At 43.0% G+C, this 27545-nt stretch overlaps 1 protein-coding gene across 1 annotated transcript in view; it reads right to left on the bottom strand.

Annotated features, from left to right (window-relative positions):
• Window positions 1–127: 127 nt before the first annotated feature.
• LOC126455951 (protein Wnt-11b-2-like) overlaps window positions 128–27545 on the bottom strand; it is a 278412-nt gene continuing 250994 nt past the window's right edge. Inside the window, exon 7 of the mRNA XM_050091708.1 lies at window positions 128–965. Coding sequence (XP_049947665.1) covers window positions 791–965 — 175 coding nt within the window. The 3' untranslated portion in view covers window positions 128–790. The remainder of the gene's footprint in view (window positions 966–27545) is intronic.

Here is a 27545-nt window from a genome sequence, read left to right as displayed (position 1 = left end):
GGAACAGTTCCACAATTACTAGATTCACATCATAAAAATATATTTTCCTTCAATATTACAGTATTGAACAGCATTTTTTTTTCAACAAGGATCCAAAGGTACTTACATTAAAGCAAAAGTAGGCAAATAGTGGGTCAAATACCCATGAATCAGTTTTATTACAAATTCATCACAATTATTAAAAAATATATAAAATGTACAGAATGATTTACTCCTGAAAGCTGAATCAGAATATCACAGGCTGCACAAGTCTTGTTCCCATCAAGCAAGGCCACATTAAATTCATATTGTAGTACAGTTAACTGCAAAACAAGATTAATAGTGGTTACTGAAATCATATCTGAATGTAACAGTAGATTAAACAGAAATTTAACTCCACCCAGAACATTTTTGTAGACTATCAGTTCCACAAGTCAGCTCCTAATCTGTTTGGTGCACAATTTGTGAATATTACAAGTAGTAAAAATATTACATGTTAAGACAGTGCTAGGCAGTCAGCGTAGTTTTATTTCCTTTTGCTTAGACAATCATATTTTGTATTGTATCATGTTTATTTTGGTCCAGTTGCCAAGAGCATTTACTGGACGTGACTACAAATGGAATCAGTTTAGCCACATCCTTTCAATGCAGTCTCAAATAGAGCTCTTATCATCAAATTCACTTGTGATAAATTTCTCCTAAGTGTTCATTATATGTCAGTACTGAAGGACATGCATCAAAATTGTGACTGCCATGAAGTCATCACACAGTTTCAAATAAAAGGTACATGGCAATACACACAATCAGTTTGTCAGTTGCACCTGTGAACTTCCTCCCAGTACCGACACGTCTTGCACTTGACATAGCAGCACCAGTAATACTTGCAGTGACAGCGTTCCACCCTCTCCACAGTGACGGTATAGTGACCACGACCACAGCACATCTCGTTGCAACTATCATAGCCATGGGATGTTGTGTTGCAGATCCTGCTGGCAGAAAAAAAGTAAAAATTATAATGAAACTAAATTAAGTTATGATTTGGGTTATAAAATAGAACTACTACTTTTTTATTATGTTCTCTATACAATGTACTTGTCTTTGAAATGGTGGAAAAAAATGTTTCACATATCTGAATGGTGATATACAGGCAATATCTTTGCAAGGTAGATTGAAATGCACCATTTTGTAGTACGATGATCACTTAAATAGCCTGTGCTGAGGTACAGCAAAATCCGGTAACTAAACGGAGTTGCAGTCGTCAATTGTGGCGAAAGACAGCAATTTTAAAATGATAGGCGAAAACTGACAATTTTTGTCAAAAAGTGCGAGTGGAACAGAACCAACAGCACAAATAACACTAGCAAGCATTCCTAATAAATTTGAAATTTAGGATAACTGTATTTTACCATAACACAAAGATGAACTTCGTGAATTAACTCTTTCAGACCTGATTTTTTTCTGGAGGAAGGTAAATTTTTCTTTGTGGGAATGCTCTTAGGTGATCTTTGTAATGTTTGTAGATGCATGATTTATACAAAAATGTGTACCCATTTTCAAAACATATTCTGTACACATGGCTTCATTTTATGGACTAAAATAACTAATTATGAAAATTCTCCATTGCAGTAAATAGTAAAATGATTGTTCCATTATTACCACGCAAAATGACAGTAACAGTATTCACTTATACAGTGGAGTATAGCAGACCAACCACGTCTATGTATTCTCAGGGTCATGAGCTGCTGCTCCTGCTACATTGATTTGCTGATATTTTCATAGTTATGCCTAACAGTTAGCAGCACTTTTGCATGATGAAAAGACTGAACATTCACAAATGTGCATCTCAGATTTCCATTGGGGAAAAACACTTCTTTTGCAGCTAAGATACAGAGGGACTGAAAGGGTTAACAGGTTACAGAATTAAAGGCATTCCTCTTGTGTGGATCTATGGGTCTCAGAACAGAAAACAGTAAGTGAAACAGACAGACTGTCACAGGCATGTGACTAGCTTTGGATTGGAGCAACATACCAGTTGGGATTCTTCAAGGAAAGGTATGCCTACTGGGTTCACTCTTGTTCTTAACCTACAAAAATCGTCTTCCAAAGACTTTAAGGATGATTAAAAACTGTAATATATGCTGATGAAGCAAACATACTACTCAAGGGCCCAAATCCTACCTTGACATAGTCCAGATGGTAGCCTACAACAGGTTTCAAACCAAAGGGTACAAGATTTAATCTTACAAAGATTCATATTAGGCAACTGCAAATTAATAAGCAAGAATTATGATAGGACCAGAAGCAAGAGTTTTATGGTCATATAGTGAATAAAATGCTGAAAAATTCCTTGAGATCCAGCTGAATAACAACTGAAAATGAGTCTACAAAACTCATAAAAATGCTCAGTTTGGCATGTATTGCACTTAGCCTATCTGTGTGATTTGGAGGCAAGGATGCAGGCTTACTCTTTGTTTTCTTCCTCTGTTTTCTTAGGGAATTATGTTCTGGTACAATTCATCTCAAAGTATTTATTCAACAGACTCGAGCATTAATAATAATTTTAAAGTAGATAATGTACAAATTACGGAGACCTTTTTAGAGGTTGTCTTACTTTCACTTCCTAATGGAGTCACTCCTTAATGTTTTTTGTTGCTGATTCTGAGAAGCAGTAAGAGCTGAACTGTAATTTGCACAATCACAAAGCAATACACTATATAAATTTCATTTAGAGTTTGCATCCTCGTTCTGGGTTCAGAGTGGAGTTACATGTTTTTTTTTTTCGTCAGCACTTTGATAATCATAACCAAAGCGGTGACATTCGAATTCATGTTAGTGATACTGTGACAACACTATCGAATATTGATGTGATATTGATTCATTTTTGTCTCCTTTTCATGGTTAATTTTATTTGGATTGTACTAGGCACATTTTCTAGGAAGGAAGCTTTGCATTTTTCTCACTTGGAAGGTGTTCTCCTGGTGTGGTATCTGGATCCTGTTTGTTGGTAGTGAATCTCATTAGGAATTTCGAAGCTCTGCTAGCAGCACGGCAGATTTCACGGAAGTGAGGTTGCGACCTGCTTTGTGCTTTTGTCGACAGAGCCAGTGTCTTTCTTAACCCTGATCAGATGATGCCAACGTTTCTGCATATTCTGTCAGGAAACGAGACGTGGCCTGACCAGTGTGGGAAGGTCCTTTGCTTTTACTCCAAAATTTGGTGTATCTAATTGAAGTGAGTCACCCTGCCGTCATGCTTGAAGTAAAGAAGCTGATCAATCGCTGGGGCACTGCTCCTTCCCAGTACCAACGTCTTATATGTTATGGTGCATTTTTGTATATCAAGAGTGTGGAGTTCCTGCAGCATTCTCCTGTTTTTTCATGATATAATCTATATTCTCATCTGCCACATTGGCAGCTACATTGATTCATCCCTCCAAACTGTTGTTTTAAAAGTAGATAGTTGTGGATGGAGATCTGAGTTTTGTGACCATTTGATTGCTGCCCACGGTGAGGATCACCTGTCTCCCAGCTATCGTTTGGTGCTGATGTGCACACAGTTTGCTGAGTTTGGGGAAACATGTTACAACTGCTGTTGTGTGATGCATGTTCTAAGCAGCTTGTTACTTGCTCATTTTGCCACACAACTTGTACTGCTTAATTTGGTATGATTTGTGGCATTTCATTGTATTGTTAGCTTTGATTTCACAAGTTGTCCAGATGAGAAGATTTTGTTGATCTTTCTGTGCACAGTCTTCCACACTTCTTGGTAAAACACCACAGTGTTAGCATCATTTTGTAGTCTGATTTGAGTTTTAGAGAAGTTTGTGCTCTGTTAATTTTTATTGTGATTTTTGTCAGTCAGTAGAGCAAATAAATATCTGTGAATTTCGTAAGGAGAGGCACTTGGCAGTGGGATATACTTTTTGAAGTCGTGTATAAGCTGATTAAGGTCTTAGGTATCACACTTTGCAGCCATTCACCCTGGTGGTCCATCATTTGCGAGTAATCGATAAAACTTTTTTTGGAATTTTTCCTGATTCTCTACATCTTTAAAAAAGATACATAATGCAATGTGTTTGTGCAGAATAATGGTTAAGATTCATCGTGTATGTTTACTAAAAACTCAGTTGTCTGTTTTACACTTGGAATGAAGTTAGACATACTTGAAGAATGGGAAAGATATATGTGGAAGATAAAGGTGCCCGACAAATAATCTGAATTTAAATACAATTTTTTTGTTCTTTTTAAAAATGGTTCATGATTCAGTAAAGCAGTCAGCTTATGACACGTTAGTAATTTATAAAATAGTGCAATGAAGTCTGAGACCTTTATCAATACAGCATCTCTGTATTTAGTTGTAACATTATGATCTAAGAGAGATAGCATGTGGACCACATATCGACACACAACAAACAACTGAAAACACCCATCAAATTTTTATGTATAAACAGAAAAAGCCTGTCAAATTTTAATTGTATCAAGACAATCTTACTACATTCAAGTAACATTTGTCATATTGATCTAATATAAAATCAAATGCATTATCTATGCATTACAAATTCTGGTATGTAATAAGATTTATTGCACCGCTGTTATCTGTGCACTTACGTTTGGAAATTTTGTATTTCACATTTTGTCATAACATTATACATCCTAATGTAGTTAATGGCTTGAGAATGAATGAAAATGTTAGAACTAGTCACAAATAAAAATATAATTTGCGGCTCTGTCAGAAACCTTAATAAATATCTATACACTAAAGACAATGTCGTGACTGACTCCTCATCGCCCAGCCCAAAGTGTTAAGGACAGAAACTTGAAATTTCTAAAAGGTATGAATCTTAGATTGTAGGTGTCATTTAAGAAGGGATATTTTGTAATTCACATCCTAAGGGGGTGAAATAGGAGCTGAAGCGTTTTTCTTCTGAAAAATGTTACTATTAAGGCAATTTTGAAGCTAGACCCACGAAAATTTGTTTGGTTTCCTGGTCAGAAATAAAGAAATATGTTTTAGAATTTTTGGAAATTTAACATCTTATGGGGGTGAAAGTTTTTATGGAAATATTTCATTGCGCAAGCTTCTATGTTAGAAATAAAACACATGGGTGTCACTCCTAAGGGGTTGAAATAGGGCCAGACTGATTTACTGACTCATCATCGCCCAGCCCAAATCTCTAACAATACAAACCTGAAGTTTGGAGAGGATATGGAACTTATACTATACACATCATTTAAGACTACAAAAACTGGTATCTGGTTTCTCAGTCAGAAGATAAAAAATACGTCTTTTGGAAATTCAACCACAAATGAATTAAAATACTGGGTGGAAGTTTTTTCGAAAATAATTACCATACTAAAAAATTTTTAAGGCTACTTCTATCACAATAGGTATTTATTGCCCGGTTAGAAATTAAAAAGAAAAAAAAATGTTTCAGCGTTTCTGGAAATTCAAACCCTAAGGTAGTGCAATTGGTGACGAAATTTTTTAAGAAAATATTTCGTTACATTAAGAAAATTTTAAAGCTAAAGTTATGAAAGCATTTCAATTCTATCAAATTTGAATCTTATATTGTGGAAGAATTGTAATTTATTATTTGATTGTTATATATCTCTTAACTGTAGGAAATGGGTAAACTTGTCATTATTGGCGTAGTTTGTTCTTATACAATATTAAATTTTGTATCTGTTAGCATCTATAAGTATTGTTCTTGTGTGTAATTATGACTCGTTCCATATCCATGCAATTATTCTCTTGCTTACGATCAACGGAACACGAATAAATTATTACTAAAACTGAGAAATACTTGTGGCAGGTTCTTAGTCGTTGTGTGAAGATTAATTTACTTTCAATGCGTCATTTGTATTTAATCATGACATATAATATGAAGATTAACATCCTCGGACTCGACAGATCTGGGAATTTCATAGACGCCAATATCTACTAGAATGGAAGTTGTATTCAGCTTCATATTTTTTGCATCAACGGGGTCCTTCATTTCTATTTTTAGTAGTTTGATCGGGAGATACATATACCCTATCACTTGTTTTCTTCGGATGTCAGACTCTTCAGTTATGCTTTTAAGTGGCCATAGCGTGACTGTTCGTCCACAGTTTTGATGTACACTTTTCATAAATTTTGGGCCTATTCTTCTCAGCTTTCCTATTTTGAAACTTACGGTATCTTATTCCTTACAGAAATATGATCGGAAACTTTCTATCTAACCGTGACGCTCAGTGAAACCACTCGAATTTTTATTGAAACAGTCTTCAGAAGTGCCATTCTGCACGACTTTCTTCTTTGTCTGTAGTCATCTACAGACTTACGTGTGGTTCCTTTGGAGTCAACTGACACTGTTATACATAAATCGCTCTACAGCTTCGTCTCAACATAGTACACAGTCAAACACATATGGGTCCCAGCTGCCTGTCGTCTGCGAAAAAGCGCAAAGATTCCCATCTAAGGCGGCCTCCATTTCCAGTTGAACATAAAAAAATGCATCATGTAGGACGCACCTGAACTTCAATGCTACTAGAATCGGAAACTGCGCAACATATCGATTTTTTTTTCTTAACAATTATATCGCAGCACAACCTAACCTGGAGCACCCTTACAAGCTTTTCATACTGTTTCTGACCGTCCTGTTTGTTACTGTATGAGGATGGAAGGGTACACATATATCAGAATGTCAAAGGGTCGATGGACAGTTCATACCAGAAGGGTGAGATATAGGCTGCTGATAGAAGGCAATCGCTGGTGTTTCTTCTACCTTACTGCGACCTGTTGGTGACTCATATAGTCAGTTTATCAGCTTACATGTAATATACCACCCTATTGTTCTCAAACTGTCAAGATTGTTTTGGTGAACATTCAACAGAGGTGAGGACGTCTGAGGTCATCTGGATCACACCTGGTGCGTTATCGAGAGGCATCCGCGAGCTTTCGGCGATTATTGAACAAGCGGGGATAAGCAGCGCAACCCCAGTGATTTACTGAGCCGCTTCCGATTTCAAGGCTTCTAAATGTGTTTACTTAATAGACTGGCAATATTTGAAATACAGGTATAAGAAGAGAAATCTAAATAAGGGAAGTAAATGTTAGAATGAGGTGTTAGAGATGGAAGGCAGACGGAGTGTGATAAAATGGGCAAGGATAGAAGAAGCAATATTGCTCGGGAAACTGCCTGGGAATCACCTCAAACGTTTTGAGTCAATTGCGAAGTAAATTCATGCGATGATTCTTTCTGAAAATGAGTACGATGTCCTAACCATTACATCACCACACTGGGTGCATCACAACATACGCATAGAAACGCTATCTGTGTTCATGATACACACTGTGTATGTAGATGAAGGAAAGTAACAGACAACAGTGTTTTACAGATGTTTGAAAAAGTTTAGAAAATCTACATAATGAACTAGAGTATTTATACTACATTGTCCAGTTCCCCCAGTTTCCATAATGAGTTGGAAACTTTAAAAGTTTCTTGATGCCACTGCGACGTAAAGTTTACACTTCGATGAGCTTTTTTTGTGTAGCTATTTTTTGGGGTCATCGGTCTTCTGAATGGTTTGATGCAGTACGCCAACTTCATCTCAGAGTAGCTCTTGCATTCAGCGTCCTCAATTATCTGTTGGATATATTCCAACCTCTATCTTCCCCTGCGGTTTTTACCCTCTACAGCTCTTAGTATCAGGGAAATAATTCCCTGATGTCTAAACACATGGCCTACCATGCTGTCCATTAGTGGCTTCTGCGAAAGAGCACATGAAAACCCTAATTTTTGGCACCTTGAGGAGTTGTTGGTTACTTTTCTTTGAATACTGTTAAACGCAATGTAGATGCGGTAACCTGAAATACACGGCGCTACATCTACTGCGCTGTGCTACATAGTGCTGCTCTAGACTCGGTGAAACTTGGTATCAGGGTCGCGAGCACACCTTCCCTTGTGCACATTTTGAGGAGCTTCTGCGCATGCGCAACTGGCGTGACGTAAATGCTTTACGGGCCATATACATACGGATTTGATAAACAACGAGCAGCCGGCCGCGGTGGCCATGCGGTTCTAGGCGCTGTAGTCCGGAACCGCGCGACTGCTACGGTCGCAGTTTCGAATCCTGCCTCGGGCATGGATGTGTGTGATGTCCTTAGGTTAGTTAGGTTTAAGCAGTTCTAAGTTCTAGGGGACTGATGACCTCAGATGTTAGTCCCATAGTGCTCAGAGCCAAACAATGAGCACGGTTCACTCAGCTGCAAGTTTACGTCAGTGCCACCAGGTGGTAGTAAGCTGCAGTAGGTTTTTGTCTACTTTCGCTTGCATAAATCCTGCAAGGCAGTGGTGCTACACCCCACAGATATGCGAATTCATTCATTGTGTATTGTAAAATTAGATCGGACGTCAGTATATGTTGTAGTTGTACTGATAGAAAAACCTATTTTGTGGGATTCTGAATGAGATACAGGACATTAAATTTTGGATTTTATCCTAGAGTAATCCATTTGAGATGCTGAGAACCATATAGCACATCATCGTCGATTAAGAGACTGTAGCATTTATCCATGCTTCTGACATCTATTGATCCTATGGTGATTCGGTTTATCTGTACAGTAGGCCCACATTTTATGTATATCTGAGCATTCACGAAAAGCTGCCTCACTGGTTTCTCTGATATTCACTTAAATGTGGGCAGTCGAAGACGGTGTCCTTATGGCTCTCAGTGCCTCATTTGTATTCCACCCAAGTGACCTTGTTGGTAGATAATACTAGTTGAATTTAATAATTTCCGCAAACGGCTCTTTGTGTTTGGAGTTCGTTGTCTACTGTGCACGAATCGGCTTTTCTGTGGAGTGTCAACGCGAACTCTGTTGAACCTGAATTAAGCGCTAACAGAAAAGAAAATTACCAGGAAAAATTAGCCGCAAAGAACCTTGTGCATTCCAGACCAGATCCATTGTCTGAGGAAGTGGCGAGATCAAATAAGCGTGACTACAAGTGAACATTTAACAAAGAAGTGTACACGTAAGTTGTGTCGATGCAACGTAAGAATGCCTGATTTTCAGCTCAGAAGTTAATTCGTTAACTAATACACGAGTTGGGGATCTTGTACATGTATCCGAAAAAATAAAAAAGCACGAAAACTCCGACTTACACAAAAATGCGAAACAGAGTAGAGAAAGTTCGAACATAATTCCGTTCTTGCCATAAATTGTATTATATACAAAACAAAAACGATTCTTCCTTTTTTCAGACAAGTTATGCATATTATTATTATTGACTGCGGCTGAAGTTGTATAAATACTTTGATAAGCGTAACTGTTGCACAGGAGGTGCTATTAATTTCGCACTCTTATATTTATTCTAAATTTAAAAATTTGTGAACACCCAGCTTGTATACCTAAGAGCCGCCACTGATCCTGTCCCTTCTTCTTGTCAGTGTCCTCCGTATGTTCCTTTCCTTGCAGATTCTGGGGAGAACCTCCTCATTTATAATCTTATCAGTCTAATTTTCAACATCCTTCTGTAGCACCACTTCTCAGATGCTTCGATTGTATACTCTTCCGGTTTTCCCCCAGTCTTTGATTCACTTCTGGGCAATGCTGTGCTTCAATGTGGGTACTCAGAAATTTTTTCCTCAAATTAAGGTTGGTTGGTTGGTTGGTTTGGGGAAGGAGACCAGACAGCGTGGTCATCGGTCTCATCGGATTAGGGAAGGAAGTCGGCCGTGCCCTTTCAGAGGAACCATCCCGGCATTTGCCTGGAGTGATTTAGGGAAATCACGGAAAACCTAAATCAGGATGGCCGGACCCGGGATTGAACCGTCGTCCTTCCGAATGCGAGTCCAGTGTCTAACCACTGCGCCACCTCGCTCGGTCTCAAATTAAGGACTGTGTCTGATAACAGTAGACCTTTGACTAGGAATGTCGTCTTAAGCTATGCTAGTCTGCTTTCAGGGTTGCCACAAGTTCTGGAAATCAGGGAATTTCAAACGTGTCAGGGAAATCAGGGAAATTTGAAAAAAAAACACTGGAAAAACGTAATTTTTATCTCAGTAGACGAAATAGTTTGTTTACTGAGATATCATGCATCATCGCTGGCTGGGCGCAGCTGAGTACGTGCGCTACTTCTCTGCTCTCTTATTCTTACTGCCTCTCCCCTTCCTACCATTGCCCTCAGCTTTCAGTCGTTGCTTCCACACTTCTTGCCGCTAGCCTGGCCTGCCGACGAGAGGGAGAGAGGCGTGAGGCGTGGTTTGTTTGGATCTGAGTCTCAGAGGCTGTAGACACAGCGGCTGGAGACGGCGGGTATGTGTGCACGAGTTGTGTGCGAGTGGTTGTCCGAATGTGTGTGTGCTTTCGTTTCCTGACAAATGATATGGCCGAAAATTTAGTTCTGAGAGTGTGATTGTCTTTTCTACGTGTCTGTCTGCCGTTCAGCGATCATCTTTACGGTGAGTTGCTGCCTATCCTCATCAGTATTGATTCTCGAAGTATTCGCGCAAGTTATCTGTCGCATGGATTGATCACCGAGGCCTCATTTCACCAACGTGGTGTCTGTGACACGTGAATAGCTGGCCACACGAGTGGATTTCCGCGAGGGGGCAAAACCGAAGGCCATTTCTGCGGGTGTCTCTAGCGGATCGGGCCTGCCGATCTGAAGCCATTTGGTTCCCTCTGATGTGCAGGCCCTACCCGCCGGATCTAGTCTCACCGAACTGTCCGCAGGTCGGGTCTTTGTGTGTGTGGCCTAATGCGGCGGATTTTCATGGTTTATCCATGCGCCTAGGACTGCGGTGCCCCTCGGCAGGCCAGGGACAACGGGCGATAGATTTCAGAAACTGCAACTGTCTCACCACGAGTACATTGTACAGTGCGGCGTTTTGTAGACTTACTTACTGTAGTACATTTTGTAAGAGGTCCATGACTAAGGAATTTTTTGCTAGCGCACTCGAGCAGATGTAATTTCGATGGATTGCACACGCGCTGCCTGCGATATGTAAGCTATAAGAGAATCTTAGACCATAGAGCAGTGTTGTATGCAGTACGAACTGTGTGGCAGTAGGAGTAGTAGTAGAGAGCAGTTGTGTGTGTGGAGTTGGCTGGGCTGGTCGTGGGGTGCCTGAGCATTGCAGTATAAGGTAAAAGCAGCGTCGCGCATATGTAGTATTCTTATATCAAGTCCCATGTAAATGTTTTAAAAAAATTTCGTAATATTAATCTTTCTTATAAAAATTAACTTTTTGACAATAATGCATCTCAATTTAAAGAATTTACTAATTTCTCTAATCCATGGTCATCTCGATTACTGTAAAGAAAAATCAGTTTTTTTTATATATATGACAAATCTATCGGCCAGCATTGCACTGGGCTGTGCCAGAAAAATCTCTTATAGGAGCAGATATATGTGCGTTATCCGGCGACTTCATTGAGGTAAGAATTTTCAATTTATTCAGAATGATCTTTCAGGGCCATGACGCAGCACTGCTGCCGTCCAAATTTACCAGTTTAGATTCACAGTCAGTTATTGAAATGTTGTAAGTGACCCACAATTTTATTGAGAGGTTAGTCACGTTATTATTGTGAGGTTACGGAATAATAAACTGTTGGTAAGTTACGAAATTTATCTGTTGGTAGGTTCCGCTAAAAATGTGAATTATATATTTTATCTGTTGGGAGGTTACACTAAACCTGAATGTTTTATATATATATATTTTGTGGGGACGTTACAATTTTGGCACTTCGAAAGTAGTTTATATATTAGAAAGTATGGACGATAAGAAGAAGAAAATAGTGGCAGTCGCTGGCGGTTTGTACGCTACGTACTCATATATTTCTCGAAAGAAAAATCACACAATACCTGCAAAATAATAGACATAACACAATAGGTAATTACCGACAATAACGAACATAGTAGAAGCAACACTTTATTGGCGGTCACCTATAGTGTTAGTTTACCCAACTCTTCACTGCCTTATACACTTATTTCAAGAGGTCTACTATTTTTCTGAGCTTATTTCTGAAAAAAGGGAAGGTATTTTAAATCTGTATTGTGACTCCAAGGAGATGCGTATTTTTGTCACGTAATGCGTTTCGTTTTATTGAAATAAAATAACAGTAGTCTTAATGAAACACATATACCATTTGGCTTGTTTTCTTCGTCTAAAAGAAGTTCATTGCAAAAGATGTTAGTGTTAGTACTTAAGGTTTTTTCTCAGATATTTTTGAGATCTCAAAATTTGTCAGAAAAAATGCAAAAACTTGTCTGGAAATGAGAGAAATATCGGAGAATTTACTTGGGGAAACTTCTGACAATCCTGCCCTTGCTTCGTCCGCCATGAGCTGCTTTGCCTACTTGGTCACCAGTTTTAACGTTAAGTTCAGCTCCAAACTCATTTCTGCTACTGCTGTATACTCTCACCTTTCTTCGATTTGCCGGCCGGAGTGACCGAGAGGTTCTAGGCGCTTCAGTCTGGAACCGCGCGATCGCTGCGGTCGCAGGTTCGAATCCTGCCTCGGGCATAGATGTGTGTGTCGTTCTTAGGTTAGTTACGTTGAAGTAGTTCTAAGTTCTAGGGGACTGATGACCTCAGATGTTAAGTCCCATAGTGCTCAGAGCCATTTGAACCATTTTTTTTTTTTCTTCGATTTACCCTCAATCGATAGTCTGTACTCATTAGACTGTTCATTACATTCGAAAGGCCCTGCAATTTCTTCTTCGCTTTCACTGAGGACGGCCTCCACTAGCTGGCTAGAAGAGCGAGGGGTATATTGGTAGGTGGCACTGAGTGCTCTTCACCGGAGCCGTGTGGCCGCGCGTTGCGAAACGGCGAGCCGTGTTGTCCCAGGGAGTTGGTCGCCGGCAAACACCTGCGCGGCCGCCGCTGCTCCGGTTCACGGCCCGAGTCGTTTGCACAGCGCGCCAGAGACGCTGCCTCGCCGCCCGTGTGTGCGCACGGCATGTTCAGAGATGCATTCCCGCCTCCGAGCCACCTCTTCAGTGGTCTCTCGCACCGCCGCGATCTGCCCAGGGCACGAAGCCAAACAGTGCTCCGCCCTGGCGGGCAGCGCCTCACGGACGCCTCTTGACCACCGTGGCGTGTCTGCCTCAAGTCGCCTCGTACCGTAAATGCACAGCCAGCCAAAAAAAAATTAAGCACCAGGAAGGATTCTTCATATACTACATGTAGAAAGAATATATGTCTTAAATTTTAGCTGAAATACTCTGGGGGACAAAAATCGCTACACCAAGGGGTTGCTCGACATAAACGAGGTTGGTAGGAGTGTTTCTATACACACACACACACACACACACACACACACACACACACACACACACACACACACACACAAAGTTTTGCATCACCTCGGTTCCGACAGTTCGGGAACCTGTACAGAAAATTGGAGAAGAGATCAACATAAACATCATTTCCGCCCTTTTTATTGCTCATGAAGAGCACACATTGCATGTTGTACACCATAAAGCGAGACCTTCAGAATTGGTGGTCCAGACTGCTGTACACACTGGTACCTCTAATACCCAGTAGCACGTCCTCTTGCATTGATGCACGCCTGTATTCGTCGTGGCATACTATCCACAAGTTCATCAAGGCACTGTTGGTCCAGATTGTCCCACTTCTCAACGGCTACGCGCTGTAGATCCCTCAGAGTGCTTGGTGGGTCACGTCGTCCATAAACAGCCCTTTTCAATCTATCCCAGGCATGTGCGTTAGAGTTCATGTCTGCAGAACATGCTGGCCACTTTAGTCGAGCGATGTGGTTATCCTGAAGGAAGTCATTCACAAGATGCAGATGGGAGCGCGAATTGTCAGTCCACGAAGAACGAATGCCTCGCCAATATGGTGCCGACACAGTTGCACTATCGGTCGGAGGATGACATTCACATATCGTACAGCCGTTACGGCGCTTTCCACGACCACTAGCGGCGTACGTCGGCCTCACATAATGCCACCCCAAAACAGCAGGGAACCTTGACCTTACTGCACTCGCTGGACAGTGTGTATAAGGCGTTCAGCTTAACCGGCTTTCCTCCAAACACTGGTTGAAGGCATATGCGACACTCATCGGCGAAGAGAATGTGATGCCAATCCTGAGTGGTCCATTCGGCATGTTGTTGGGCCCACCTGTACCGCGTTGCATGGTGATGTGGTTGAAAAGATGGACCTCGCCATGGACGTCGGGAGAGAGTTGCGCATGATGCACCCTACTGTGCACAGTTTGAGTCGCAACACGACGTCCTGTGGCCACACGAAAAACATTATTCAACATGGTGGCTTTGCTCTCTTGGGATCCTCTGGTCATAATCCGTCACCTATTTCAGTAGTAGCTCTTGGGCGGCCTGAGCGAGGCATGTCATCGGCAGTTCCTGTATCTCGGTATCTCCTCTATGTCTGAACAACATCGCTTTGGTTCACTCCGAGTCACCTGGACACTTCCCTTGTTGAGAGCCCTTCCTGGCACAAAGTAACAATGCGGACGCGAGCGAACCGCGGTATTGACCGTCGAGGCGTGGTTGAACTACAGACAAGACGAGCTGTGTACTTCCTTCCTGGTGGAATAACTGGAACTGATCGGCTGTCGGCTCCCCTCCGTCTAATAGACGTTGCTCACGCATGGTTGTTTACATAATTGGGCGGGTTTAGTGACATCTCTGAACAGTCAAAGGGTCTAGGTCTGTGTCTGTGATACAATATCCACAGTCAACGTCTATCTTCAGGAGTTCTGAGAACTGGGGTGATGCAAAACTTTTTTTGATGTACTTACATCTTAAAGATGATGTCCATTCAGATTTCGCGCCAGTCGCGAAGAGTGGCGCTAGTAGTGCCACCATGAGCTGTAAATCATGTTTGCTTCAAGTACACGTTGTAATGGTCGTGAGCGTTAGTTACGTTTGAGACTGGACATGGTGAGTCGATGCTAGTCAAGAACGCCTTTAACACGAGACAGACGCCTTTATGAACACCTCACTGACTATGAATGAGGTCGTGTAATCTGGCTACGGGAAGCTGGATGTTCTTTCTGCGATACTGCAGAAAGACGGGGCAGGAATGCAGCCACTGTACGAGGTTGCTGGAAATGGTGATAACGAGAAAGTACAGTCGCAAGAAGACAGAGTTCTGGACGGCTACGTGGCACTACCAAGAGGGAAGACCATAAAGTTCGATGCATGCCTCTGGCGCTTCGTACGCATCGACGGCAGCAATTTGAGCTCAGTTGTCACCACAGTGACACAAAGAACTGTGTCAAATCGGTTACTTCAAGAACAGCTCCGAGCCAGACGCCTCTTTAGCGTGCGTTCCACTGACCGCAAATCACCGCCATTGGCGACTTCAGTGGCGTCAAGCGAGAGTTCATTGGAGGCACTGGTCCGGTATTCATGTGTGGAACAAGCCGAGGTGGTGGTTGTGTACGGCCAAGCAGATGGAAACAATCGAGATGCAGCAGAGCTATACCAAAACAAGTACCGTCACAGACACCAACCACATTACACAACATTTCAAGCCATTTTTGGGCGTTTGGGTGATTACGGCTCTTTTTTGGAAGACGAACGTGCAGGGAGGCGACAGACTGTTCGTTCACCAGATTTGGAGGACTGGGTTCTATAGGATAGGAGACGAACCCTAGAACAAGCTCCAGTATGTGGCACGCCAACATGGTGCAAGCCACAGTACGATCACAATTATGGGTTCCTATCATCAGTCCTTTTTACCGACAAAGCAACCGTTACCAGAACTGGCATCATCAGTCTGCATAATTGTCGGCTGTGGGCCACAGACAATCCTCGGGGAATGATTGAAACATCTCACCAGCATCAGTTCAGCGTTGATGTGTGGGCAGGGAAGCTTGGCTACTATATACTTAGACCGGTTATTATTCCACAACTCTTCGACGGAGGAAAGTACCTGAACTTCATGCGGAATAGTCTGTCTGGGCTGCTTGCGACAGGCTATCTGACTTCTGCATGGCGGAGCACCATTCCACTTCCGCATTACAGTTCGCCGACACCTCAATTACGTCTTCTCCGGACGTTCGACAGGACCCGGAGCGTTGTGTATGCTGAACCAGTTCCTAATGTGCAGTCCATTCGACAGCATGTTCACGATACTTGTGATGTTATTCGGGGAGAGGCCGCAAAGTGCGAAAGAGTGCGGCAATCCATGATGCGTCATGTGAGCGCGTGCATTGCGTTCCACAGAGGCCACTTTAAATATATGTTGCGAAGTGGATGCGATGCAGCTCTGTACTATGTTCCGGGACGATTTGCTGTCGTTGCACGCACACCGTCGATTTCCAGACACACGTTCATAGGACTTTTTTCCTCCATTTCCAATCAGGAATCCGTCCCTGCAGATTGTCGGTTTTATCAAAGTTCGCCCTGTATATCTTGGTTCTTGTCCACGGCTAACCAGAGTGAGTGGACCCAAGTGAGGGTACGGAAAACACCATCGCCAGCTTGAAATACACTCTTCACACACAGGGGGTTAAACGCCCTATGGGGGCGTTAACATACTCGACTCCTAGCATCATCTGTTCTGCCCCTCCCACTGGAGGTTAGAGTCCTCCCTCAGGCATGTGTAGTTTAAGTAGTGTGTAAATCTAGACACCGATGCCCTCAGCAGTTTGGTCCCATAGGAATCCACACACATCTGAACATCTGAATCTGAGTATCATCTGAAGAGAGGCGAAACTGGAGCACACTACAGGCCATCAGGTACTATCCATTTTGCCACTGAAGACGTGCAGTTTCTGCGTCTTTGTGATCAATGGCCTCTTTTTTTGATGTAGCCAGCTCCGAATGTCGACTGTATGCAGTTCCCTTCGCAATATCCAGGTAGTTGCTGAGATGAACCTGCAGCCACATACAGCAGCAATAAGTGTCGGATTTGAAACTAATTTCCACTGACAAGTCGTTACACTCATCTCCGGCCTGTCAGGATCTTTTTACGACTCTGTTCTTACCCTGTGTTACGTAGGTGGTAGTGGTACACCATTCCTTGTAGAGGGCTGGACAGTCCGTGTTGATAGACCATCGAACTGCATAACTTCATTCGCATCCCTGAAGGTCCTCCTCCTTGATGGATCTACAGTACATGATGACTGAATGAATAAATGAATGATCGAGTGAATGAACCAGTCACTCAGACACTCAAAGGTGTGGTGATGTCTACGTCCAAACAAAACAACTCCTTTCTGCCATTCTGTCAAGTCTCCACGTGGACACATCGTACTATTCTGCCCCCAGACAAAGGAGTGGCACACACTACCACTTCACTAATATGACCATCTCGTAGCGATTCTAAATAATGTAAATATCTCCAAAGCGACCAGTGTGCTATTTTCAGGAAGTGACTGATATTGATCCAGTGAGCTTACATCTCGTGAAATGACCATGGCAGGAAAATTGTAGATACTGAAGCTCATATGGAGAGTTACTCGAAGTGCTTCATTTTACGCGGCATTTTAAATGAATCAGGTGGAGGTTGATTATGGCACCAGAAGTACTCTCCGCCACACACTTTAAAGTTGTATGCGGTATTTGTATCTCATCTGCAGTTCGAAAAAGATACTTCGTACAACGCTGCGTGAGTCCAGCAGGGAACGTTGTCCGTACAAGTCGCACTTTCTCCTTGCAGCCGGCCGTAGTGGCCGAGCGGTTCTAGGCGCTTCAGTCTGGAACCGCGCGACCGCTACGGACGCAGGTTCGAATCCTGCCTCGGGCATGGGTGTGTGTGATGTCCTTAGGTTAGTTAAGTTTAAGTACTTCTAAGTTCTAGGGGACTGATGACCACAGATGTTAAGTCCCGTAGTGCTCAGAGCCATTTTTCTCCTTGCAACCAGTGTAGTGAGCGGCCGTGTGTTTTCTCACGCGACTACCGCTAGACCACACAAGGACGCTGCAGAGCTCCATCACCATTGGGATGCCCTGAAATTGCTGTCTACTAGTTTGCATTCGATATTAGTTTTTGCCCCTTGGATACTCTCAGATTTGTGAGCACAGTTCACAACAACAATACACGAAGATTTCTGATGTGAAGCCGTCATACAACTGTTATTCAAGCAATATTGAGGACATTCAGCCCATTTCCAAGCGCTTAAATTTTTTTTTATACCATTAGGTCTCATCACAGCTTAAAAACAAACTGCACACATGCAGTGGCACCTCAAACCATAAACCATGGTGCAACTGTACCTCAGAAACGGTGGACGCACCGGCTTGTGATGTTTTATGGTTTGTTTTGACAATGCATTTGTGCAGCTTGTTTTTAAGTTGTGACACGGCATAGTGGCATAAAAAATTTTAAGCACTTGAGAATGGGATAATATGGTCCCGAAACATGTGGCAACAATCACACGATTATATGAATGCTTGGTGTCTGTCCTTTCGGACATGACCGAAAGAACAGACACTATTCGGGATCCGCAGCTGTGATACATTGTAAGTAAATTGAAGGTGGAGGGGGGGGGGGGGGGGATGGAGAGAAAGGGAAGGGAAGTGATTACTGACGTTAGCTGCATCGTGACATTATGCGGAATCAGCCGCGGCGAGTGGAAATGTGTACCAGACCGAGATTCGAACCCGGGATCTCCAGATTAGTAGGCAGGTGCGTTAACCATTGCGCCATCCAGGACACAGTGTCAGCGCGACTGCGAGAACTATGTTGGAACGCCTCACGGCCGACACACACTCCCACCGGGCGCCACCTTCTGCAGTCCCCGTCCATTTCCTCCATGCTCACTACTCCAAGATTGCTGCAGGAAGTCGGACGTACTTGTGCATTCGCACTGAAGAAGGTGGGTCCAATGTCCAGCTAGGCAAATCAATTACACACTGAAGAGCCAAAGAAACTGGTACACCTCCCTAATATTGTGTAGGGCCCCCGCGAGCACACAGAAGAGCCGCAACACGACGTGGCATGGACTCGACTAATGTCGGAAATAGTGCTGGAGGAAAATGACACCATGAATCCTACAGAGCTGTCCATAAATCTGTAAGAGTACGAGGGAGTGGAGATCTCTTTTGAAGAGCACGTTGCAAGGCATCCTAGATATGCTCAATAATGTTCACATCTGGCAAGTTTGGTGGCCAGTGGAAAAGTTTAAACTCAGAAGAGTGTTCCTGGAGTAACTCTGTAGCAATTATGGACGTGTGGGGTGTCACATTATCCTGCTGGAATTGCCGGCGAAATGCACAATGGACGTGAATGGATTCAGGTGATCAGACAGGATGCTTACATATGTATCAGCTGTCAGAGACGTATCTAGACGTATCAGGGCACCATATCATTCCAACTGCACACGCCCCACATCATTACAGAGCCTCCTCCAGCTTGGATAGCCCCCTGCTGGTATGCAGGGTCCATGGATTCATGAGATTGTCTCCATATCCGTACACGTCCATCCGCTCGATACAATTTGAAACGAGGCTCGTCCGACCAGGCAACTTGTTTCCAGTTATCAACAGTCCAGTGTCGGTGTTGACGGGCCCAGACGAGGCTTAAAACTTCTTGTCGTGCAGTCATCAAGCGTACACGCGTGGGACTTTGGCTCAGAAAACCTGTATCGATGATGTTTCGTTGAAGAGTTCGCGCGCTGACACTTGTTGATGCCCCAGCATTGAAATCTGCAGCAATTTGCGGAAGGGTTGCACTTTTGTCACGTTGAACGATTCTCTTCAGTCGTCGTTGGTCCCGTTCTTGCAGGATCTTTTTCCGGCCACAGCGATGACGGAGATTTGATGTTTTACCGGATTCCTGATATTCTCAGGACACTCGTGAAGTGGTCGTACGGGAAAATCCCCACTTTTTCGCTACCTCGGAGATAACTGTGTCCCATGGCTCTTGTGCCGATTATCACGGGACGTTCAAATTCACTTAAATCTTGATAACGTGCCATTGTAGCAGCAGTAACCGATCTAACAACTGCGCCAGACACTTGTTGTCTTATATAGGCGTTGCCGACCTCAGCGCGGTACTCTGCCTGTTTACATATCTCTGTATTTCAATGCGCATGCTATACCAGTTTCTGTGGCGTTTAAGTGTATGAATGCGTGGTGTCTGTCCGAAAGTATGCAGGAGATCCCGGGCTCAAATTCCAGTCCGGTAAACACTTTCACTCATCGCCGCTGACTCCCGATGCAGCTGACATCAGTAATCCTCTTCCTTTTCCTTTTCCTTTCCTTTCCCATCCCCTCCACCTTCAATATACATATAATCACACGATTGACGCCCGCATCTCGTGGTCGTGCGGTAGCGTTCTCGCTTCCCACGCCCGGGTTCCCGGGTTCGATTCCCGGCGGGGTCAGGGATTTTCTCTGCCTCGTGATGGCTGGGTGTTGTGTGCTGTCCTTAGGTTAGTTAGGTTTAAGTAGTTCTAAGTTCTAGAGGACTGATGACCATAGCTGTTAAGTCCCATAGTGCTCAGAGCCATTTGAACACGATTGACAACTGGGCTGAACATACTCAGTATTACACAAAGTTTCGCATTTGGGTGAGGTGTAATGGGGAGTTGCATTCGGATTTACGAAAGATGACCCAGCAATTTTTACTAGCTCGGTGTCTATGTGAGTGAAATTTGTCACATGTTAATAAATGGGGCTTGCCAAAGCTTTCTCACTCTTCGCTGACGAGTATAGCCCGTTTCGATTTGGCGACAAACTGTAACCTGTTATGTGCTGTGTCTTGGCCGCGCGGGGGTAGCCGCGCGGTCTAGGGCGTCTCGTCACAGTCCGGGCGGCTGTCCCCGTCGGAGGTTCGAGTCCTCCTTCGGGCATGGGTGTTTGGTGTTGTCCTTAGCGTAAGTTAGTTTAATTAGTGTGTAAGCCTAGGGACCGATGACCTCAGCAGTTTGGTCCCATAAGACCTTACCACAAATTCCCAGTTTGCTGTATCTTCTGGATCCAAGCGTCGTACAGGCTTCCCCAAGCTTTGTGCTGTTCACATCCACGTTGCTTCAGCCTGTTGTCGAACGTCATATACCCACTTTCAATCACATCGTCTCTTGGTGCTTTCTTATCTCATGGAATCCAGCAAAAGAATGTGCAATCACTGGGTGTTGTGCGCTGTCCTTAGGTTAGTTAGGTTTAAGTAGTTCTAAGTTCTAGGGGACTGATGACCATAGATGTTAAGTCCCATAGTGCTCAGAGCCAGCCAATGTGCAATCAACCATCTGTGTTCCGCCCACCTTCATTTCATTTTCATTATAGTTTTTAATACACCATTCGCTCCCGTCTGTACATTGAACCAGCACGCTATTAAGCAGATGTATGTAAGGTTTTGCCTCACCTGTCTACGTCGTCTCTGGACGGTAGAAGGGTGCGCGTGGTCAGCTCAGCAGTTCCTCACCTATCTTCACAAGTCAGAGAGGGTTCCCATTTCAGTGCTTCCGCCGAGTGAAAAGCCCTAGACAGTACCGGAGTTTGCGTATGACAGTAAGATACATTGACCTCAGCTGAGGAGGTGAGTGAAACGCGAACACTCCCACAGAGCTGAGAAGTTCGATTTTCAGCCAAGCGGAACTACTGGTGAAAATCGAAGAAGCTGAGGACAGCTGCGCCTGGGTAATTTATATTCCGGCCAGCTTATGGCGACAGATGCTAAGAGCTCATTACGAAGAGAGAGCCGGGGCTAGATTAGTCGTCTGCGCAACAGCCGTAATATTGTATCCTTATATTAACGACACGCTCCATCGCCGTATTTTGAGCACAGCAGACAGACTTATTTCACTTACCCAGCTGAGCACGTTGCACGCCATTTATTTCTGGGCAGCATAACCAGTTATCTACACCATCAATTACTTGCAGTAATCGAGTCTTTCTGTCTCTCTTCCTCTTAAAGAGACTGCGACATTTTTTCCCATATTTTACAGGCTATGAAAGCAGCAAACGAGTCCATTTCATTGTGATGATGTACCGCATCTTCTAGAAGTTTTGGTTCTAATATCGACTACTTTTTCAAGTGCCAATAATCATATGAAAATACTTTTCACAGTTACTGACAGTAGAAATACATTATACTCTGATCGTGGTAGATACTCAAGAACAAATGTAGTACAGATACCTAGTAGCATTCACCATCTTCTTTTGCCATGATAACGGCAATGACACATCGTAAAATGGGCTCCATGACACACCGTAGGTAGTAGGGATGTATCCGCATGCTCCCAAAACTCACAGAGATTGGTTGGAATTCTAAATGGTTTAAATGGCTCTAAAAACTATGGGACTTAACATCTGAGGTCATCAGTCCCCTAGACTTAGAACTACTTAAACCTAACTAACCTAAGGACATCACACACATCCATGCCCGAGGCAGGATTCGAATCTGCGACCGTAGCCGCAGTGCGGATCCGGACTGAAGAGCCTAGAACCGCTCGGCCACAAAGGCCGGCGATTGGTTGGAGATCGTGTCCAAGAAACCATACCCTTATCAGCCAAAACATTATAACCACCTACTTAACAGCGTGTTGGTCCATCTTTCTAACCCATTGTTCCAGTGATTATGTACGGTACGCTTCAGCAAGAGATTTCTAGGTTTCCGGAGATATGTGGCACCAGATATGTTCGCACAAGTCACGTGAGTCCCGTAAATCACGGGCAGGTGGTTTGTGGCTAGGAGCTGGAGCCCGATGGCGTCCCTGTATGTTGCATCTGGTCCAGCTCAGGCGAGTTGTGGAGGCCAAAACATCAGCATTTCACTATCGTACTGTTCAGACCACTGTAGCTCGATATGGCTACATGACACGGACGATTATCCTGCTGGAAGATGGCATTGCTGTCGGGGAAGGCATTAAGGCGGGATGCACGTGGTCCGCAAAAAATGTTCACATAGTCCATAACTGCCGGGGTAACACAGGTCCCATGGAAGCACAGGTGAATACCTTCCATAGCATAATACTGCCACCTCCAACCTGTTTCTGTGGCTCAGTGCACGTTTAAAGTAGTCGTTCGCCGTATTCGAACAGGACTATTGACCACGTGTAACAAGAAACGCGATTAATCGGACCAAGTGAGACGTTTCTATACATCCATGGTCCAATGTCGATTATCTAGTGCCCACTGAAGTTGTAACTGACGAAATCGGTGGGTCAACACGGGAACATGTAGGAGTCATCTGACAGGGAGCCCCGTATTCAGTAATGTGAACTCAATAGTGTACTCCAAAACTCTATCGTCAGATTTGTTATACATCACCGCATAACCTGCTTTTCAGATCGGAAAAACCTCCGACTTACACATTCTGTGATGGGAGGTGGACGTTATAAAACACACTTTTTGCCAGGTTCTAGCTAAAAATGTCCGATTGACATACTTGCACATTAAAAGTCTGTAAGTTTAATGAAATGCTCGGAGTGTATAATTATCTTATTGGTTTCGATGACTTGTCTCCAATTCGGTGTTAATTGGGGTGTATAATATTAACTGCTTCGCTGGAGAAATCCCAGGAGTTTACATTACATCTATATCTACATAGATACTCTGCAAATCACATTTAAGTGCCTGGCAGAGGGTTCATCGAACCACCTTCACAATCCTCTATTATTCCAATCTCGTATAGTGCGCCGAATGAATGAACACCTGTATCTTTCCGTAAGAGCTCTGATTTCCCTTATTTTATCGTGGTGATCGTTCCTACCTATGTAGGTCGGTGTCAACAAAATATTTTCGCATTCGGAGGAGAAAGTTGGTGATTGGAATTTCGTGAGAAGATTCCGTCGCAACGAAAAACGCCTTTCTTTTAATGATGTCCAGCCCAATTCCTGTATCATTTTTGTGACTCTCTCTCTCTCTCTCTCTCTCTCTCATCAGTTCAAAATGTTCAAATATGTGTGAAATCTTAAGGGACTTAACTGCTAAGGTCATCAGTCCCTAAGCCTACACACTACTTAACCTAAATTATCCTAAGGACAAACGCACACACACACACACACACACACACACACACACACACACACACACACACACACACACACACACACACACACACACTCACTCACACTCACGCCCGAGGGAGGACTCGAACCTCCGCCGGGACCAGCCGCTCAGTCCATGATTGCAGCGCCTTAGCCGGCCGGGGTGGCCAAGCGGTTAAAGGCCCATAGTGCTCAGAGCCATTTGAACCAATCAGTTATGTGACTGGATTTGTGATTTCCTGTCAGAGAGGCCACAGTTCGTAGTAACTGACGGAAAGTCATCGAGTAAAACAGAAGTGATTTCTGGCGTTCCCCAAGGTAATGTTTCTAGGCCCCTTTGCTGTTCCTTATCTATATAAACGATTTGGGGGACAATCTGAGCAGCCGTCTTCGCTTGTTTGTAGATGACGCTGTCGTTTATCGACTAATAAAATAATGAGAAGACCAAAACAAACTGCAAAACGATTTAGAAAAGATATCTGAATGGTGCGAAAAGTGGCAGTTAACTGTAAATAACGGAAAGTGTGATGTCATCCACATGAGTGCTAAAAGGAACTCGTTTAACTTCGGTTACACGATAAATCAGTCTAATCTAAAAGCCCTAAATTCAACTAAATACCTAGGTATTACAATTACGAACAAATTAAAATGGAAGGAACACAGAAAATGTTGTGGGGAAGGCTAACCAAAGACTGCGTTTAATTGGCAGGACACTCAGAAAATGTAACAGGTCTACTAAGGAGATTGCCTATACTAGTCCGTCCTCTTTCAGAATACTGCTGCGCGATGTGGTATCCTTACCAGATAGGACTGACGGGGCATCGCGCGGGACTAGCCGAGCGGTCTAAGGCGCTGCAAAATGGCTCTGAGCACTATGGGACTTAATATCTGAGGTCATCAGTCCCCTAGAACTTAGAACTACTTAAACCTAACTAACCTAAGGACATCACATACATCCATGACCGAGGCAGGATTCGAACCTGCGACCGTAGCGGTCACGCAGTTCCAGACTGTAGCGCCTAGAACCGCTCGGCCACCTCGGCCGGCCACATAACTGAGATGATATTCCATAAGCTCGCAATTTCACTACGAGCCGCTTGTCTGATACAGTGTCAAAAGCCTTTCGAAAATCCAGAAATACAGAATCGATCTGAAATCCCTTGTCAATAGCACTTTAACACTTCATGTGAATGAAGAGCTAGTTGTGTTTCACACCAACGATGTTTTCTACACCCATGTTGACTGTGTGTCAGTAGACCGTTTTCTTCGAGATAATTCATGATGTTCGAACACAATATATGTTCCAAAATGCTGCTACATGTCGATGCTAACGATATGGGCCTGTAATTTAGTGGATCACTCCTACTACCTTTCTTGAATATTGGTGTGCCCTGTGCAACTTTCCAGTCTCTGTGTACGAATCTTTCGTCGAGCGAACGGTTGTATATGATTGTCAAGTATGTAGCTAATGCATCAGCATACTCCGAGAGGAACCTAATTGGTATACAGATTTTAAATCATTTACATCAACACATAATTTCATTTTGTGTTAATGTTTACATTGTTCCAGAACGTTCGTACACTGCAAAACTGGAAGAAACTGACTTCACAGATCATGTACTCGAAACAACTGAAAACAGCTGCAACGCTGCTCTCACTCTACTGCCACTCTCGAGCTGTTAGGCACACTACTTAAATACTTTCTTAACAGTACAAGTTCTTTGAAAGTATTGTTCAACAAAGTCACATTAATTGAGTTGCAGTTAACATCGGTTGTTTCATAAGGAACTACAGTTACAATTTTGAAGATAATAAATGATTGATTATAGCAAATATTATTTCTAAAATTGCTTTTCAAATCTGGTATAGAAATTCTCCTTGAGAAATGTGGCTAACAATACTTGATACAAAATAATTAATATCTCGTTAATTACAACATAAATTTTGATGCTAACATATTTTGGAGCACTGTACACAATGCGGAAATAGATTTTGAGGTTCAAATTTTACATAATAATCTCGTTTTGACCAAATGATCGAAATAACAATTTGTTTATGATAGGAAGTCGTGGAAATCGTAACTGCAGAATTAATTACAATTTGAGGTGTTACAGAAACGTAACTCCAATACGTCCAGTGTCGAAATCTACCCAAAACATTAATTTTCATGTTTTATAAAAGAATCGAGTTTTGACAGTTAATTCCCTATTTAATGACTGAACTGATTTTACCACTAATATTTCCACATGCTTATTGTCTGATAATTACACAACTGAAATAATTAGTTTTTACGTAAATTTCGTAAAATTGATGACTACAATAAGATACTTTCCCACTAATTAAAGATACTTGTTAATTGTATTTAAATGAGCTGTAATTGACTAAATGGGTGTGTTACATTTTATATATCTCGTGTACAATGCTCCTTGATACAATACAGAGCGCCAAAAGTTGTAATTTAACGTTTGCTATACTGTGAAATGTGTATCGTAACAGCGTGGTACCTAATATTTCATATAAAAAGTCCCCATATTATGTCCTGTCACAAAGTGCAGCACCTTGCCGCGTACTCATACTTTCACTGTTCTTCAACCATTTTCCATAAAATGAGAAAAGCCGATCAGCTTCGTCGTTTCCGAGATACTTGTTCCCACGTGTCAGGCCGTATCACTCTGCCTTTTCGTCGAAATCGCTTATATGAGTCAATTTCCGCATCTCTGGCTCTTTTCGTCGCTGGAATGATTCTTCCTTCAACTCTACTCTGCTCATATACTTCAGGAACACAAAATGGCGGCAGGCGGCATTCAATTTCGCGGTGGGTAGTGTTCATGACATTTCGGCTCGTCAGTGCATTTCGGTCGATCGCGTCCCAGATGTGCTCAATAGGATTGAGATAACATGACTCTTGATCTTCGAAGAGTGTTTCTCAAATCTGTCTCCTCAAATCGTGAGCAAAGGGTTGTCTTGCTGAAGGTAAAGGTCGCCTACGGGGTGAGTAGAGGCGTTGAGGAGGCGTTTTTGGATGGAATTGTCGCTCGCCATTATTAAATTAGCGAGTGATTATGCTGCACTGTGGTCCATCTGTCCGCTGTTACAATCTACGATAGCTGACGATGAGAACTTCTTCGAGTACGTAGTTATACTAGCGACAATTTCCCCGAATCGACATACACTGCCCAGCGTAACAGTGAAGCACGCAGAAAACAGGGCGTATGTCAATGTTACTTCGTACACGTACGCACAATCGGCGGGTATTTATCTGATTAGAGGTACAGTTTTCTGTGACAGAATGGCCACCACAGTACATTACTGGTCTCGTGTTTATTGTTGTTACCTGGCCTGGTTGTTTATAGGGGGTGTCCGGTAAGTAGGGACGAATATTAAAGTTCTATGGAACATACAAAATTTATTGAAAATGTTATGTTTTTCTTGCAAATACCTTAAGCAATTTCTCCGCTTTTATGTATGCAAAAATTATAACCTCCATATGACCAACCAAGGCCGTGCGGCAGCGAGCAATGCGTTTGTTGAAGTTCTCGATGACGCGTTCACAAATATCTGGTGAGATGCCGTTAATATTTCTTGTAATTTAATCTTTCAATTGGGGTATTGTTTGTGGTTTTGTTCACGTACATTTTTGATTACAC

Source organism: Schistocerca serialis, chromosome 2, assembly GCF_023864345.2.
Source record: "Schistocerca serialis cubense isolate TAMUIC-IGC-003099 chromosome 2, iqSchSeri2.2, whole genome shotgun sequence".
In the NCBI taxonomy this organism is placed as follows: domain Eukaryota; kingdom Metazoa; phylum Arthropoda; class Insecta; order Orthoptera; family Acrididae; genus Schistocerca; species Schistocerca serialis.
This window is presented reverse-complemented; position numbering and strand designations above follow the sequence as displayed.